The sequence below is a fragment of the Eriocheir sinensis genome, chromosome 21 (assembly GCF_024679095.1).
Source record: "Eriocheir sinensis breed Jianghai 21 chromosome 21, ASM2467909v1, whole genome shotgun sequence".
Taxonomy (NCBI): Eukaryota; Metazoa; Arthropoda; class Malacostraca; order Decapoda; family Varunidae; genus Eriocheir; species Eriocheir sinensis.
In genome coordinates, this window is record NC_066529.1 from 8269806 (window position 1) to 8282075 (window position 12270).

Genomic DNA, 12270 nt, shown 5'->3' on the forward strand with positions numbered 1-12270 from the left:
GGGCCTGTGCCTGTCTGTCACGTAGGGTGCTTCTCCAGGGTAGGGGTGTTAAGTTTTAGATAGCACAGGTGTGGGGTTAAGGCGCAACAGTTTTAGACAGGCGTAGACTCATCACAGCAAGCCCACATTTTGAGCATTTTAATAATTCTAAAATGTTAATGTAATGATTGCTGCTGAAGCCAACACGTCACCCGTCACGCACTGTGCTTTGGGCTTTCTAAAGAAACCACACGTCAAGATGTTTTGTCGTCACGGCGGTGCAGATGATGCTGAAGACCCTTCCCTCGTCCTTCGGTGAATCACCGCTTGTGTTTTCCCTTGGGCTATAGAGGTCAGATTATATAGGAATAAACTGGTCTTCTGATGGTAAGACCAGTGAATCATTCCTGTGGGCGTAAAAGGCTTTTTTTTAATAGAAAGTCGCAACTCGAGACATCCGGTGGCCATCACAGGCACTGTTTGTGATGTCACGGCGCAGCTGACGGGCAGTAGTAGGCTGGTGTGCCCGGGCGGCGACTCTTTGCTAGAGGCTGTGGACGAAAGTGGAAGTTCTCTTGAGTTTTGCTTATAACAAGTGTTGGATAAGGTGACGGTGAGCCTTGAGTAGTGTGCACGGACCCCGGACCTGGCCCTCACCTTCGCTGCGAGTGGCTGAGCGTGAAGGTGGACGCCAGGTACTTCCGTGGCGGAAGATGTTTTACTCGTGGAGTGAAGGCGACCTTTGTCTGGCCGAGGATGATGTCATTTTCACCTACGGTAACTCGGTACGATAATGCTGAATTTAGTTTGTACTTGTTTGACTGGTTGATTGTGTTGATTGTAAATATGTATTTGTATTGCTGTTTTGATTTACATTCTCAGTTACTTTGATAAGGTAACGAATATATTACCATCAACTTTCCCAAATCCAGTTTTTTTAAGCTTGTACAAGTAAACACATTCAAATAGTTCTTGCCTTCAAAAGAGTGGCTGTCAAACTGGAAAACAAAATTAAGCCACCCCTGAGCCTGATGGATGACTGGATGAAAGGGTGAAGAAGTCAAGCCACGAACACTGACGCTGGAACACTTATTGGCGTCCCCCCTCTCCTACACACACACACACACACACACACACACTCACACACACACACACACACACACACACACACACTCACACACACACACACACACACACAGAGAGAGAGAGAGAGAGAGAGAGAGAGAGAGACCAAATCCACGGTGCCTCCAATAACAACCTTATGCGTGGCACTCCTCATCTGATCGAATATGTGTCTTTATTTTTCAACACCGCGGCAATACTTCTGGTGTCTCAACGCCTGCTGGGTGGAGAGAGGGGCGAGGGGCCGCTGCGACATAGCACCGCCCAGGCTTATTAAGGACGGATGTGGCGTGTTAATTACCCCAAGTCAGGATACACACACACACACACACACACACACACACACACACACACACACACACACACACACACACACACACACTTTTATTGAAGACACCGTTGATTTGGTGTGTGTGTGTGTGTGTGTGTGTGTGTGTGTGTGTGTGTGTTTCCTCCTGCCTCACCATGGCCCAGGTGCAGCCCCGGCTAGTGTATGGCCTCCATCATTCCCCTGATTACTCCTTCCTCTCCGTGTGTGTGTGTCATGGAAGAAAATAGATCCGTTTTTTTCCGTTTGTATTATAACCCAGCCAGGCCAGTACGTCTCTTTTATGTGGTTGTATGTAGAGGAAGAAAGGGGAGGGGGAGGGGAGCGGGGGCGCCCTTGAGGATGTCGGAAGGAACGGTTGGTCGGCGGCAGGAACTTGGGGGGACGTCCTATCATTACCTGGTGCAAGGACTGTCTCACCCCGCCAGCAGCACCCTCTGCGCTGTGTGGGCGGTATTCTGCTTTGCTCCCCAGCTGTGTAGATGCCGGAGTGGCGACAGCCAGCGAGAGGCCTTCCTGATCTCGTTAGTTGTCATCCCGTTATTGAGCGGCGGAGCAGGTGTGCCGTAGAAGCCTGCCCAGAACACAAGGTCCTGCGCATTACGGGCGGAGGCATATTGTTGTATCGTGACCAGACACCCATCATCAAGAAAATAAAGTACCGCTACAGGTTATGACCCGGATGTTACTTGGTGAGCCTTGCCAACGACCGAGCAGGTCACCGGAGGCAGCAGTAGCTACTGCGCCTGCCGCCCGCCCGGTGCCCCCCAGCCACTGCGCTATATTGAAGAGGAGCTGCTTATGTGTATCACAGGAAGGAGCTACTTGTAGTTACAGGGAATAAATTAGGATGTAGGTGAGCGGTCCTGTGTGGTGATCGGGGCCCTGGGGGAGAGGGGGGATGGCTGCTGCACCCCTCTGATCAGCCTCGCCGCCTCCATTACTCACCCGCCGCACCGCCGCGCCTCCGGGCGTGGAGGGCACGAGCTGTGGAGACGGCCAATTACTGCTCATAAAGGTCTTCCGGTGCGTGGGTCGTCCTGGTCCCTGGAAGGGTTGCTGGCCAGGCAGTCGTGAGGGGGAGAACATGGGCAGGGTTTGCATGAAAGTTATTGGAATATCAGTGTCAGTTGTCAGTCAGTGAGCCGTCAGTTATTATAATTTCCTAGCAATTATTAAAGGTACATTCCTGATTCCTGTGGTTGTTAATAAACTAATATTTTTAATGATGTAGTAATGCTGTGTGAAGAGATATTAGGAGAATCATTACTGCTGTACATGAGGTAACAGAAGCAGTCATGGAACAACGGTCTAATTATGCCCTTTTTCCTTATTTACAGAGTTTCTTCAGCAAGAGGTCATTCAAAAATAATCCACTGAAGAGAACAAAGTCTGTAACAAAGTTGGAACGAACCAAAAGAGGGAGCCGTGGAGGCGTGGGCGGCCTGCTGGAGTCCGACCCCCTCTCCCTTGGCACCTCGGCGGCGAGACTCCGGTCCTCGCGCTCCCATGAATCCCTTCTCTCTAGTCACAACATGATGAACACCCTCGACCTAGCAGCTGGTGAGTCTCCCTAGCAGCAATGCCTTGTGCCCTCCAAACTCTAAAGGCTCACAAATTGCACAGTTGTTTCATCCTTCCACCATCAACACCTCGCCTTTACGATATATACCTTATTTACCTTCCAATTCTTGACTCTGATACTGTTGTTTGTGTTGTATACCATCATTATAATCTTACAACTAACAAGGTTCAGTATACATGACCTAACGTGTCCCTTTAACTCTCCCCCCGCAGGTGAGGTGACCATCAAGCCCCTGCACCCTAGCATCTTGGGGCAGGAGCACTGTTTCCAGGTGAGTCTCAGCAGCCACCACATCGTGTTTGTAGCATCTCATTGGCAGTATAAAATCAATGCTGACTTTTGTGCCTCATGAGTGACCTTGACGTGTCTGACCACCACCTCTCCTCGCAGGTAACCTCTCCAACCAGCACCCGGTACTTCAGTTGCCGCTCGGCTGATGAGATGGACCGTTGGGTGGACTCACTTCGCAAAGCTGTCAATCCAAACTTTGATAATATTCGAAGGACAGAAAACTCACTCAAAATATTCATCCTGGAGGCCAAGGGAGTCGCAAATAAAAAACGGTATGTAGACTTTTTTTTGTAGTTATTTTCAGATTTTTATAATACCAGACATTGATGATTGTTCTGCATTCTTGTCTTTTCTCATAGATTTTCTTTTTACAATGTTACAGATACTTCTGTGAGCTCCTGCTGGACAACTCCCTGTTTGCCCGCACTTCCAGTAAACAGAAGAGTGAAATGTGCTTTTGGGGAGAACAGTTTGAGTTCGGAAATCTGCCTTCTCTGGAGACCATCACCATTGTCCTCTACAGAGAAGCAGATAAAAAGAGGAAAAAGGTCACTAGAACTACTATATTTTACTATTTTGTGGAACATTTTCCTAATTCACAAAGATACAGTGTTGACAAACTTTTGACTTTTTGTGATACTGATGCATATTTTTTGTTTTGTATTGATAATGATTTTAAACATTTCTATTAATTCACATCAACAATTATATAGTTATTTATTATTATTATTATTTTTACAATCTAATTGCATTGCAGGAGAAGAATGTGTTGGTTGGGTCTGTCAACATACCTGTGGCCAACGTCTCGAGTCGGAGTCACATTGAAAAATGGTACCAAGTACAAAATGAGAACAGAGCGCCGAGTAAAGACAACGCAGCCCTTAGAATCAAATGCAAATTCCAGACCATTGACATCTTGCCAATGGAACTGTATACAAATTTCCTGCAGGTTAGTACCTCCAGTAAAGTTTTCAGCACTTTATGCAAGTTTACGGAGACTAGATGCCACTGTCATGAGATGTGTCATGAAGGATGCAAGGAGACTGCAACACGAATTCTATTTTGGAAGATGTGCAGTGTGTATCTTATATCATCTAAAAGTCTCTGTTCTCCTGGCTCACATGCTGCTTGCAGTAGTTGAAAATTTAAACCTTAATCAACAGCAATGGAAAGCCAAGAGGTGCAACTGATTTAGAATAAACTACATTTTCAAATTATAATTTATCATGGACTCTAATGATAAAATCTTTACTTATTACTATTATATATTTCCTGTAAATAATACATCCCTTATATTAACAGTATATAAAGACAAACTACGGCACCCTGTGTGAGCTGCTGGAGCCAGTCATTAGTGTTAAAGCCAAAGAGGACATCGCCACGGCCTTGATCCACATCATGCAGCGGGAAGGGATGGCACGGAACTACTTGGCTGATTTGGTCATGATGGAGATTGAGAGGATTGGTAAGAATCTTTTTCATTATCATGAAAACCATTACCATTCCCATAATTATTATAATCTGTTATGTATTTCCATTTTCCAGAACTTAACAACTTCTTTGTTCTTTCAGATGACTCTCACCTTCTTTTCCGTGGTAACTCCTTAGCAACTAAATCAATGGAAGCCTTCATGAAGCTTGTGGGCGGCAAGTACCTGCTGGACACGCTGAGGCAGGTCATCAACAAGGTGGTGGAGGCAGGACTTGACTGTGAGGTGAGGAACTACAGCATTTATATCATTCAGAGACTATTTACATTTTTTGTAGTATCAGGATTATTTGTCTCCACACTCATTTAAGGATGCAAATATATATGTAGTATTCACCAACCTTAAGGAGGGGCTCAATCTATATAAATACTCATTCATTGAAGTTTTATGTAATGGACATTTAATGTGGCAGATGTTTCTTAGGTTCTGTTTTCTTTTGTTCCAGGTTGATCCCACAAAAGTCCCCCAGTTTGCCTCCCTTCAGAAGCAGCAAGAAAACCTGTTATCCAATGTGCGAATGACTTGGTCCAGAGTTCTCAACTCCCATCCCTATTTCCCTGTTGAGCTTCGAGAATGCTTCTGCATGTATCGAGAACGCCTCACAGATATAGGAAAGCCGCACCTGAGTGATAATTTGATATCTGCATCCATATTTCTCAGGTTCTTGTGCCCTGCAATTTTATCTCCTTCACTTTTCAACATAACTCAGGAGTACCCAGATGAAAGGGCATCAAGGAACCTCACCCTAATTGCAAAAACTCTCCAGACGCTTGCAAACTTCACAAAGTTCCAAGGCAAGGAGAACTTTATGGAGTTCATGAATGAGTTCATAGATCTTGAACAGGCACAGATGAAGTCCTTCCTGAAACAGATCTCAAGTCCTGCTACCCATGACCCCAGGATAATGGAATATGATAGAAACATAGATATGGGTAAGGAACTGTCACTGCTGCACACATTCCTGACAGAAGCTCTCAAGAAACTCTCAACGTGCACCACCAAGACCAACATCGGGGTGGCTCAGCAGCATGAAGTTGAGAAGCTTCGTCTCATCCTTGAGGAGATTCGTGTGGCACAGACTCAGCCAAATATCAACATTGTACAAAGACTATCCTCTCAAAACCCACCCACCTCTCCCTTGGCAGACCCAACACTTGCCCCGGAGAATGCCAGAGTAGAGGACAGAGTTGGGTACCAGAGCCTTCAAAGGAATATCTTCCGGTTCAATGATCCCACGGTTAGTGACGACCACAAGCTTCTGCCACCCCCTCCCATCAGTTTTATTCAGTCCCCTACAGAGCCTCCCTCCACCCCTCGTCCCTCCACCCTGCCAAGAAACACCTATCTAATGGGTTCTGCTCGTAAGCCGGCTCTAGATTTGAACACTGCTGATGATTATGTGCTCTTCTCTGCCCTGGATCCTGAGGGGAAGGTCAGAGACCCCAGTGCAATAGGCCACAGTCACAGCTACAGCCACTTAGCTCCTGCACCATCCCAAAATAATTCCTCTCCTGTCCACAACCACAACCACCAACATCATCACCACTTCCATAATCACACTGCTTGGTTCAACAATAGACAAGTGTTTCCTAGTCACCAACAAGTGAATGGCCATGGGCAAGTTCACCAAAATGGACATGTGGTGTCTAATGGTAATCCTGAGGAGTCATTAGATGTCAGCCATGAAGAGAATGATCAAAATTCAACTGGTGAAACTGAAGGAAACATGAAAGGTTCACAAACGTCAATTTCTCAGTTGTCCAATGTGGCATCCTCAGGTTACCAGAGCTTTGCATATAGCCAGTCCTCTAGCCCTGTTGATCCATCAATAACTCACCATGATGCTGCCAACAACAATGCAGCAGCAAATAACAACAGCAACAGCACCAATAATAGTAGTGGCATGCACATATCACCCCACATGACTCCACCACAGTTGTCAGCTCCTCTGGCCTTCAACAATCCCATGTACCACCTCAACGCAGCCACCAGCTCTCCTCGACCGGTCCCTCAACGTGTCCCTCGCATGGCTCACCATCACCACCACCCCCACCACCACCACCCCCTCCTGCATCAGAGTCCTCAGCAACAGCAGAGCCCAGTGAGCTCCTCTCTCAGCTCAGCTCACAGTGTTGAAGACCTCCCCTCAGCCCCAACAGTCACCCCAAGCTTGGCCTCAACCCGTGGTCCCCAGCACACTCATTCCTCCTCCAGTGAGGACAACACTTCTCTGGCCTGTACTCCTCCACTAGAGCAGCGAGGCTTCAAGTCAGGGGCTCCGCGAACAAACCCCAGATGTCTGCCCCATGGCGGGGGCTGGGGCCAACCAACTGCTGTTCCCAGTGTGACGCCCGATCACCACCACTCTACATCTGACCTCTTGGGAGGTTCTCAGTGTAGGAGAACAAAAATGTCACGCCGCCAATCCACCGATGTTAACGGCAGCCGCAGGCAGCGCTACAAATATGACAGTGACTCCTCCAGCGATGAGCAGCAGTCCCCACCAGCCCGGGTCAGGCCCCAGCGTGCCAGTCACAGAGTGTCTGAGATGAAAACTTTGGACGAGGTTGGTTTTCAAAACTAAGTAGTAGATTTGAATTGAGTAATGCAAAAATGTGTTATATTTTAATGTAAGTACAAATGACACAACTGCAACACGATGAATGGAGCAGTCATAAAAATTTCATTATTTTAAGTGGCCTCAAATTTATCAGCCTGACGCATATCATTTCCCTGTACTTACTTGTGTGCCTTCACTTTATACGTCTGAATGTTTTCTATTATATGTTTACAAACTAGAAAATATCGTAGCTTTTATTTTTAGCATAATAAGACTCGCATACTTGTTTATTTTCTCATAGCCAAGGCCCACATACTTGCATGTGTTCCCATTACGTACCAAAGTCCACATGCTTACATATCTTCCTTCAAACATCATAATTTCTTCTGCTACATTTCAATCTTCCTTCACATAGCATTCAACATGTTAACAATTTGGAATACTTTTCTTCCCACAGTATGAACAAGAGATCTTGGACTTAAGGACGGCAATGGAGGAAATGCACCACAAATTGGTAACAGCGGAGGAACATGCTCAGGCACGGCCTGCCAACCCTGAGGGCTCAGAATCCTTGATGCCCCCCTCCCCCAGTGACCCCCGACAGCGGTCCAGCAGCGCTGCCTCACCCCTCACCCGCCAGCATGGGAGACACAGCCGCCAGAACCCACAGTGTCCCGTGTCACAGCAAGCTGGTGATCACGGAGCCCAGATGAGAGAAATGCTACAAAAGTAAGACTTCCAGAAAAAAATAATTGCTATTTATTCAGACTTGAAGTTTTAGCCCTGAAAAAATATAGGAATAAATTTCATTATTTTTCCAAAAGAGAATGAATGGAGGTTTAGAGCCATCAAGGTTATATTAGGTCTTCAGATGATCTACGTTGGTGTCAAAGTAAGACAGAAAACTGATAAAAATCTGGAATATACAAACACTAAAAGTGCCAGAGTAAAGATATGAGCACCTCATATTTTGTGACTGTAAATGCCGGGATCTAATGACGTGATTGAGAACTCCACCAGCTGTACTTTAAACAAATAATAATTGTATTGTTTTGCAAAACATACTAATTATTTTTTTGTTTCAGATTGCAAGAGCAGTTCAGGAAAGAGCAGATGAAGATGAATGAACTCATGTCTGAGAAGGATGCACTAATCCAGGCACAGGAGGACAGAATCAATGCCCTTGACCGCACCAACACCCAGCTTCTTATGGCCCTTGAACACATCAGGGAGCTGTAAGTCTCCACCACACGACGCAAGACGCCACTAACGCACCGTAGGCATTGCTGGTTGTTGCTTGGGGAGCTTGACTAATTTTTCAGGAAAGGTTTTCCTAGGTCCTAGAAGGGAGAGCCATTACTGGCTTGTCTGCCAAATTTTCATGCAGCTGTGGGAAACCACATTCCTTAGCTTTTCACTTATTATTTTTAGAATGTAATGCTTTCTTAAATAGCTACTTTATTTGTCCTATGTAGCATATGTATATACTCTGGAAGCTAAATGTAATAATTTACCTTGTATAATTGGAAATTAAAGGCATCACTGCAAGCTGTAGTTTGCATGGTATAAGGCTGTGTTAGTAGTATGGTATACTAGGGCATTTTCTTTTGAATTTCCAGAAATCACAATCAAAAGTTTTAAACCTTTGATGAGCATTAACTGGCTGAGTGTGATACACAAGAACCATTTTGTAAAAAGTTCCAGAAATTGGGGTCAAAATTTTGTGATGTTTGATGAGTGATGACGCCAAAACTTTGATAGCTCGGGTTATACTTAGTGCAGCATTTTACGTAATCTTGTATTAGGTATCTGTACCTGGCAGTTATAACAGTAAAAAAGGTTCCTATTCCATGGAGGGAATGCAGTAATAATGCAATGAAACAAAACAATTATATTAAGAAGAATTTTATAATTCTAGTTGAACATCCATTTGACCTCAACGATAATTATTTTCATGGGTTATCAAAGTTGCAATCAATGGTGTCTCATCATTTCCACCACCCACCTCCAAGATTATGTACTTTGAGGGGCTGTGGGATTGCATTATCATATTTGTAGGTGGCTGGTTTTTGTGTATCATTTCCACACAGGCCTTATATCATCTGTGTTGAATACTAGAATAGCCTTGCATGAAACTTAATAGTCATGTTTGAGCATTTTTCTTAATCTTCCTGCTAGTGAAAAGTGCTTCATTTGTTGTTTGTGGATAAGACACTGAGCTTAGCCTTAGATTGTATTTTAGATATAGCACCACTGTGTAGTCCAGATATTTAATGGTCTGTTTCCAAGCATGCATGCGTGTGTGTGTGTGTGTGTGTACAAAAAAATATTGATGATGATGATAATAAAAATAGTAATAATGTGCAGTGAGTGTGTGTGTGTGTGTGTGTGTGTGTGTTTAGGGACTTTCAATGGTCATTCAATCCTTTAGTCATCCACCTTTGTTATAAATGTCCCCTCCTTTGCATTACTTTGTATTTGCATCAAACTGACCCATCCCTTTGTTGTTTCAGGAAGCTGAGGGAGTCGGTGGAGTCATCTTCTGCAGCTCAGGAGGTCAGTCAGTTGTCCGACACCAGCGACTACAAGAGCAGCTCCTGCTGAACACTTACTGGGCAGGAGCACGAACCACATAATAATTTAGTTATATACACAATTTTCATATCAAAGGCTATTGTAAGAATATATTCCTACCTGCACTGGCCAAGGTAACATTTGGAATCATAGTCTTTAATACTGGTAAACAGAGATAATTTTTATATTAGTGTACTGCAGATATTAATGGTGAACACTGTTAGCACACCTCCTGATAGTCAATGTTCCCTGTATTTCCCTCACTGCAAATGCTGCCTCAATGCATATGTCGTGTGGACGTTTCTAGTTTGTTTGATCGACCCTGTGAATTATCTAGTTTCTTAGCTCTTATAGGAAAGTCTGGATAAGTAAGCTGATCAGATGTTGAGTATTTTAGATAATCTTTCAATTGCAATTCATTCTCCATTTAGTCCATTACTTAATTCCTCAAATTGTCATATTTTTATCATAATGGAAGACTTCTAGGTGTTTTACATGCCAGCAAATGTTTTAATCAGGTTACAGTATTAAGCTTATGAGTGGACAAATTGTAAAAGTGTTAATTAAAATGTAAATTAGGCAAGATCAGTAGTTTTGCAGGGCTGAACAGCTAGCTTCAGTTTTCCCTGGCCATCTACTGGAATATTTTTGACATAAATATATTTTTCTGTCAATCTAAACTAAGCAAATTCTGGCTAAGAAGAAAGGACTTGGTCTGGTGCCGTGTGAACCAAATGCAACTCGGCACAGGCAGATTCACATCAGTTTGTATGATGTGTATCTCCTGCCAAGTCCATAGCCAATGCTGCCTTATTGCTAGTATTACAACTTGGTGTATGTCTCAGAAATCAATTGAAGATCATTGAACGATTGAAAAGGAAAGAATTACTGAACTCCAATGAAGGGAACTCTGAAAGACCTGTATGGGTTATGCAAATGTTCTTGGCTTCTTGTGCTCATTTTTCAATTGATTGAAAATAAGTAAGAACCCCCTCCTGCCTGGGACACACTGCACAAACACTTGAGTGAGGCTGGTGCTCCCAGCTGACACTAAATTGAGCACCTCATGCCTTCTGCCTCTGTTACATCTGTACCTTGATGTTGCCGTTGTCGCCTCTGTTCTCGGAGGTATTTCTAACCAAAGATTCACATTTATATACTTGAATATATAGATATATAATTTATATTGATTACAGTTCACATATGTCACACTGAGGGCTTTAAACATATACAAATGCTAAAAGTACATAATAAAGAGTCAGAATGGCGATCACATACCACACGGGAAGAGTGCGCGCCAGTAGGGCCGTCGCTCTCCTGTGAGGATGCATTGGCCCATTCCAGAAAACATTATTGGCTTTTATTAGTGTATATGGTGAATGTACTCTATTTGAGTGTATTTATTTCATTTTAGTATCCGAGTCACAGAAGACCTTCTGTAAATGTATATATTGTAAATTTTATAAATTATGTACACTCTTTGGTACCTGTTTCATGATCCTCTGGCACAAGATGTTGTCTCGTTTCAACATGATTTAGGTTATCAGTGTAAATACTGGTGTGAAAATAAAAATCTATGTACTTATGCTTCTTTGTTATCACGGAACGTAAGGGAATGCCCATGAACTAAATATGAAAAAAATGTAAGATGAGAAGAATGCCAGAATGCTATGGATCAATCCCATTGTCTTCAAACGTGAGTAACAGTCACAGCTCATGTTGACAGTCTGTCTGTATCTGGTAACAATTACAATGAAATGAGTGTATCAGTGAAAGAGGTTAACTTGAGAGAAACTAATAAGGGATTTTCATTTTCATATAAAAAATGTTCACTATTTGACAGTATCTCTCTCTCTCTCTCTCTCTCTCTCTCTCTCTCTCTCTCTCTCTCTCTCTCTCTCTCTCTCTCTCTCTCTCTCTCTCTCTCTCTCTCTCTCTCTCTCTCTCTCTCTCTCTCTCTCTCTCTCTCTCTCTCTATGTGTGTGTGTGTGTGTGTGTGTGTGTGTGTGTACGAACCCCAAAACAATCATGAAGGGATTGGGGGGTGGAGTCCTGGAAGAGAAAAGAAAGTTAAGAGAAGGTCAAGGAAGATAAAGAAAGGGAAGAGTGTAGTGCCGCGGCGACTAAGCCTGATGGGCGAGCCTCCCATAACTCCCTCTGCCAGGGGGGTACCTCTTTGGCCGACTGGTAAAGGAGTGGCTCTCCCGTTAGGCTTGTCTCGGGTTCGATCCCCGGCGCCGGCAAACCTTTCCTTGTCTGGATTAATTTCTCGTGTGTTTCGTTACACGCAGAGGCCGTGTGGGAGTGTAGTAAAAGAGCAAAATCCTGGCATTTCAAGAGA

The 12270-nt window shown here is 44.1% G+C and overlaps 1 protein-coding gene across 7 annotated transcripts in view; it reads left to right on the forward strand.

The window, feature by feature from the left end:
- Nucleotides 1-11512, forward strand: part of LOC127001602 (ras GTPase-activating protein raskol-like) — a 68817-nt gene extending 57305 nt beyond the window's left edge. For 5 of the 7 annotated variants that reach the window (XM_050866400.1, XM_050866405.1, XM_050866406.1 and 2 more), the window contains 11 exons: nucleotides 2770-2992; nucleotides 3227-3285; nucleotides 3405-3577; nucleotides 3688-3853; nucleotides 4063-4254; nucleotides 4608-4770; nucleotides 4878-5020; nucleotides 5241-7361; nucleotides 7813-8084; nucleotides 8441-8590; nucleotides 9869-11512. In XM_050866400.1, coding sequence (XP_050722357.1) covers nucleotides 2770-2992; nucleotides 3227-3285; nucleotides 3405-3577; nucleotides 3688-3853; nucleotides 4063-4254; nucleotides 4608-4770; nucleotides 4878-5020; nucleotides 5241-7361; nucleotides 7813-8084; nucleotides 8441-8590; nucleotides 9869-9959 — 3753 coding nt within the window. In that variant the 3' untranslated portion in view covers nucleotides 9960-11512. Of the gene's footprint in view, nucleotides 1-467; nucleotides 765-2769; nucleotides 2993-3226; nucleotides 3286-3404; nucleotides 3578-3687; nucleotides 3854-4062; nucleotides 4255-4607; nucleotides 4771-4877; nucleotides 5021-5240; nucleotides 7362-7812; nucleotides 8085-8440; nucleotides 8632-9868 lie in introns of those variants that run through there. The other 2 variants (XM_050866407.1, XM_050866402.1) reach the window with 2 other exon arrangements.
- Nucleotides 11513-12270: the final 758 nt, after the last annotated feature.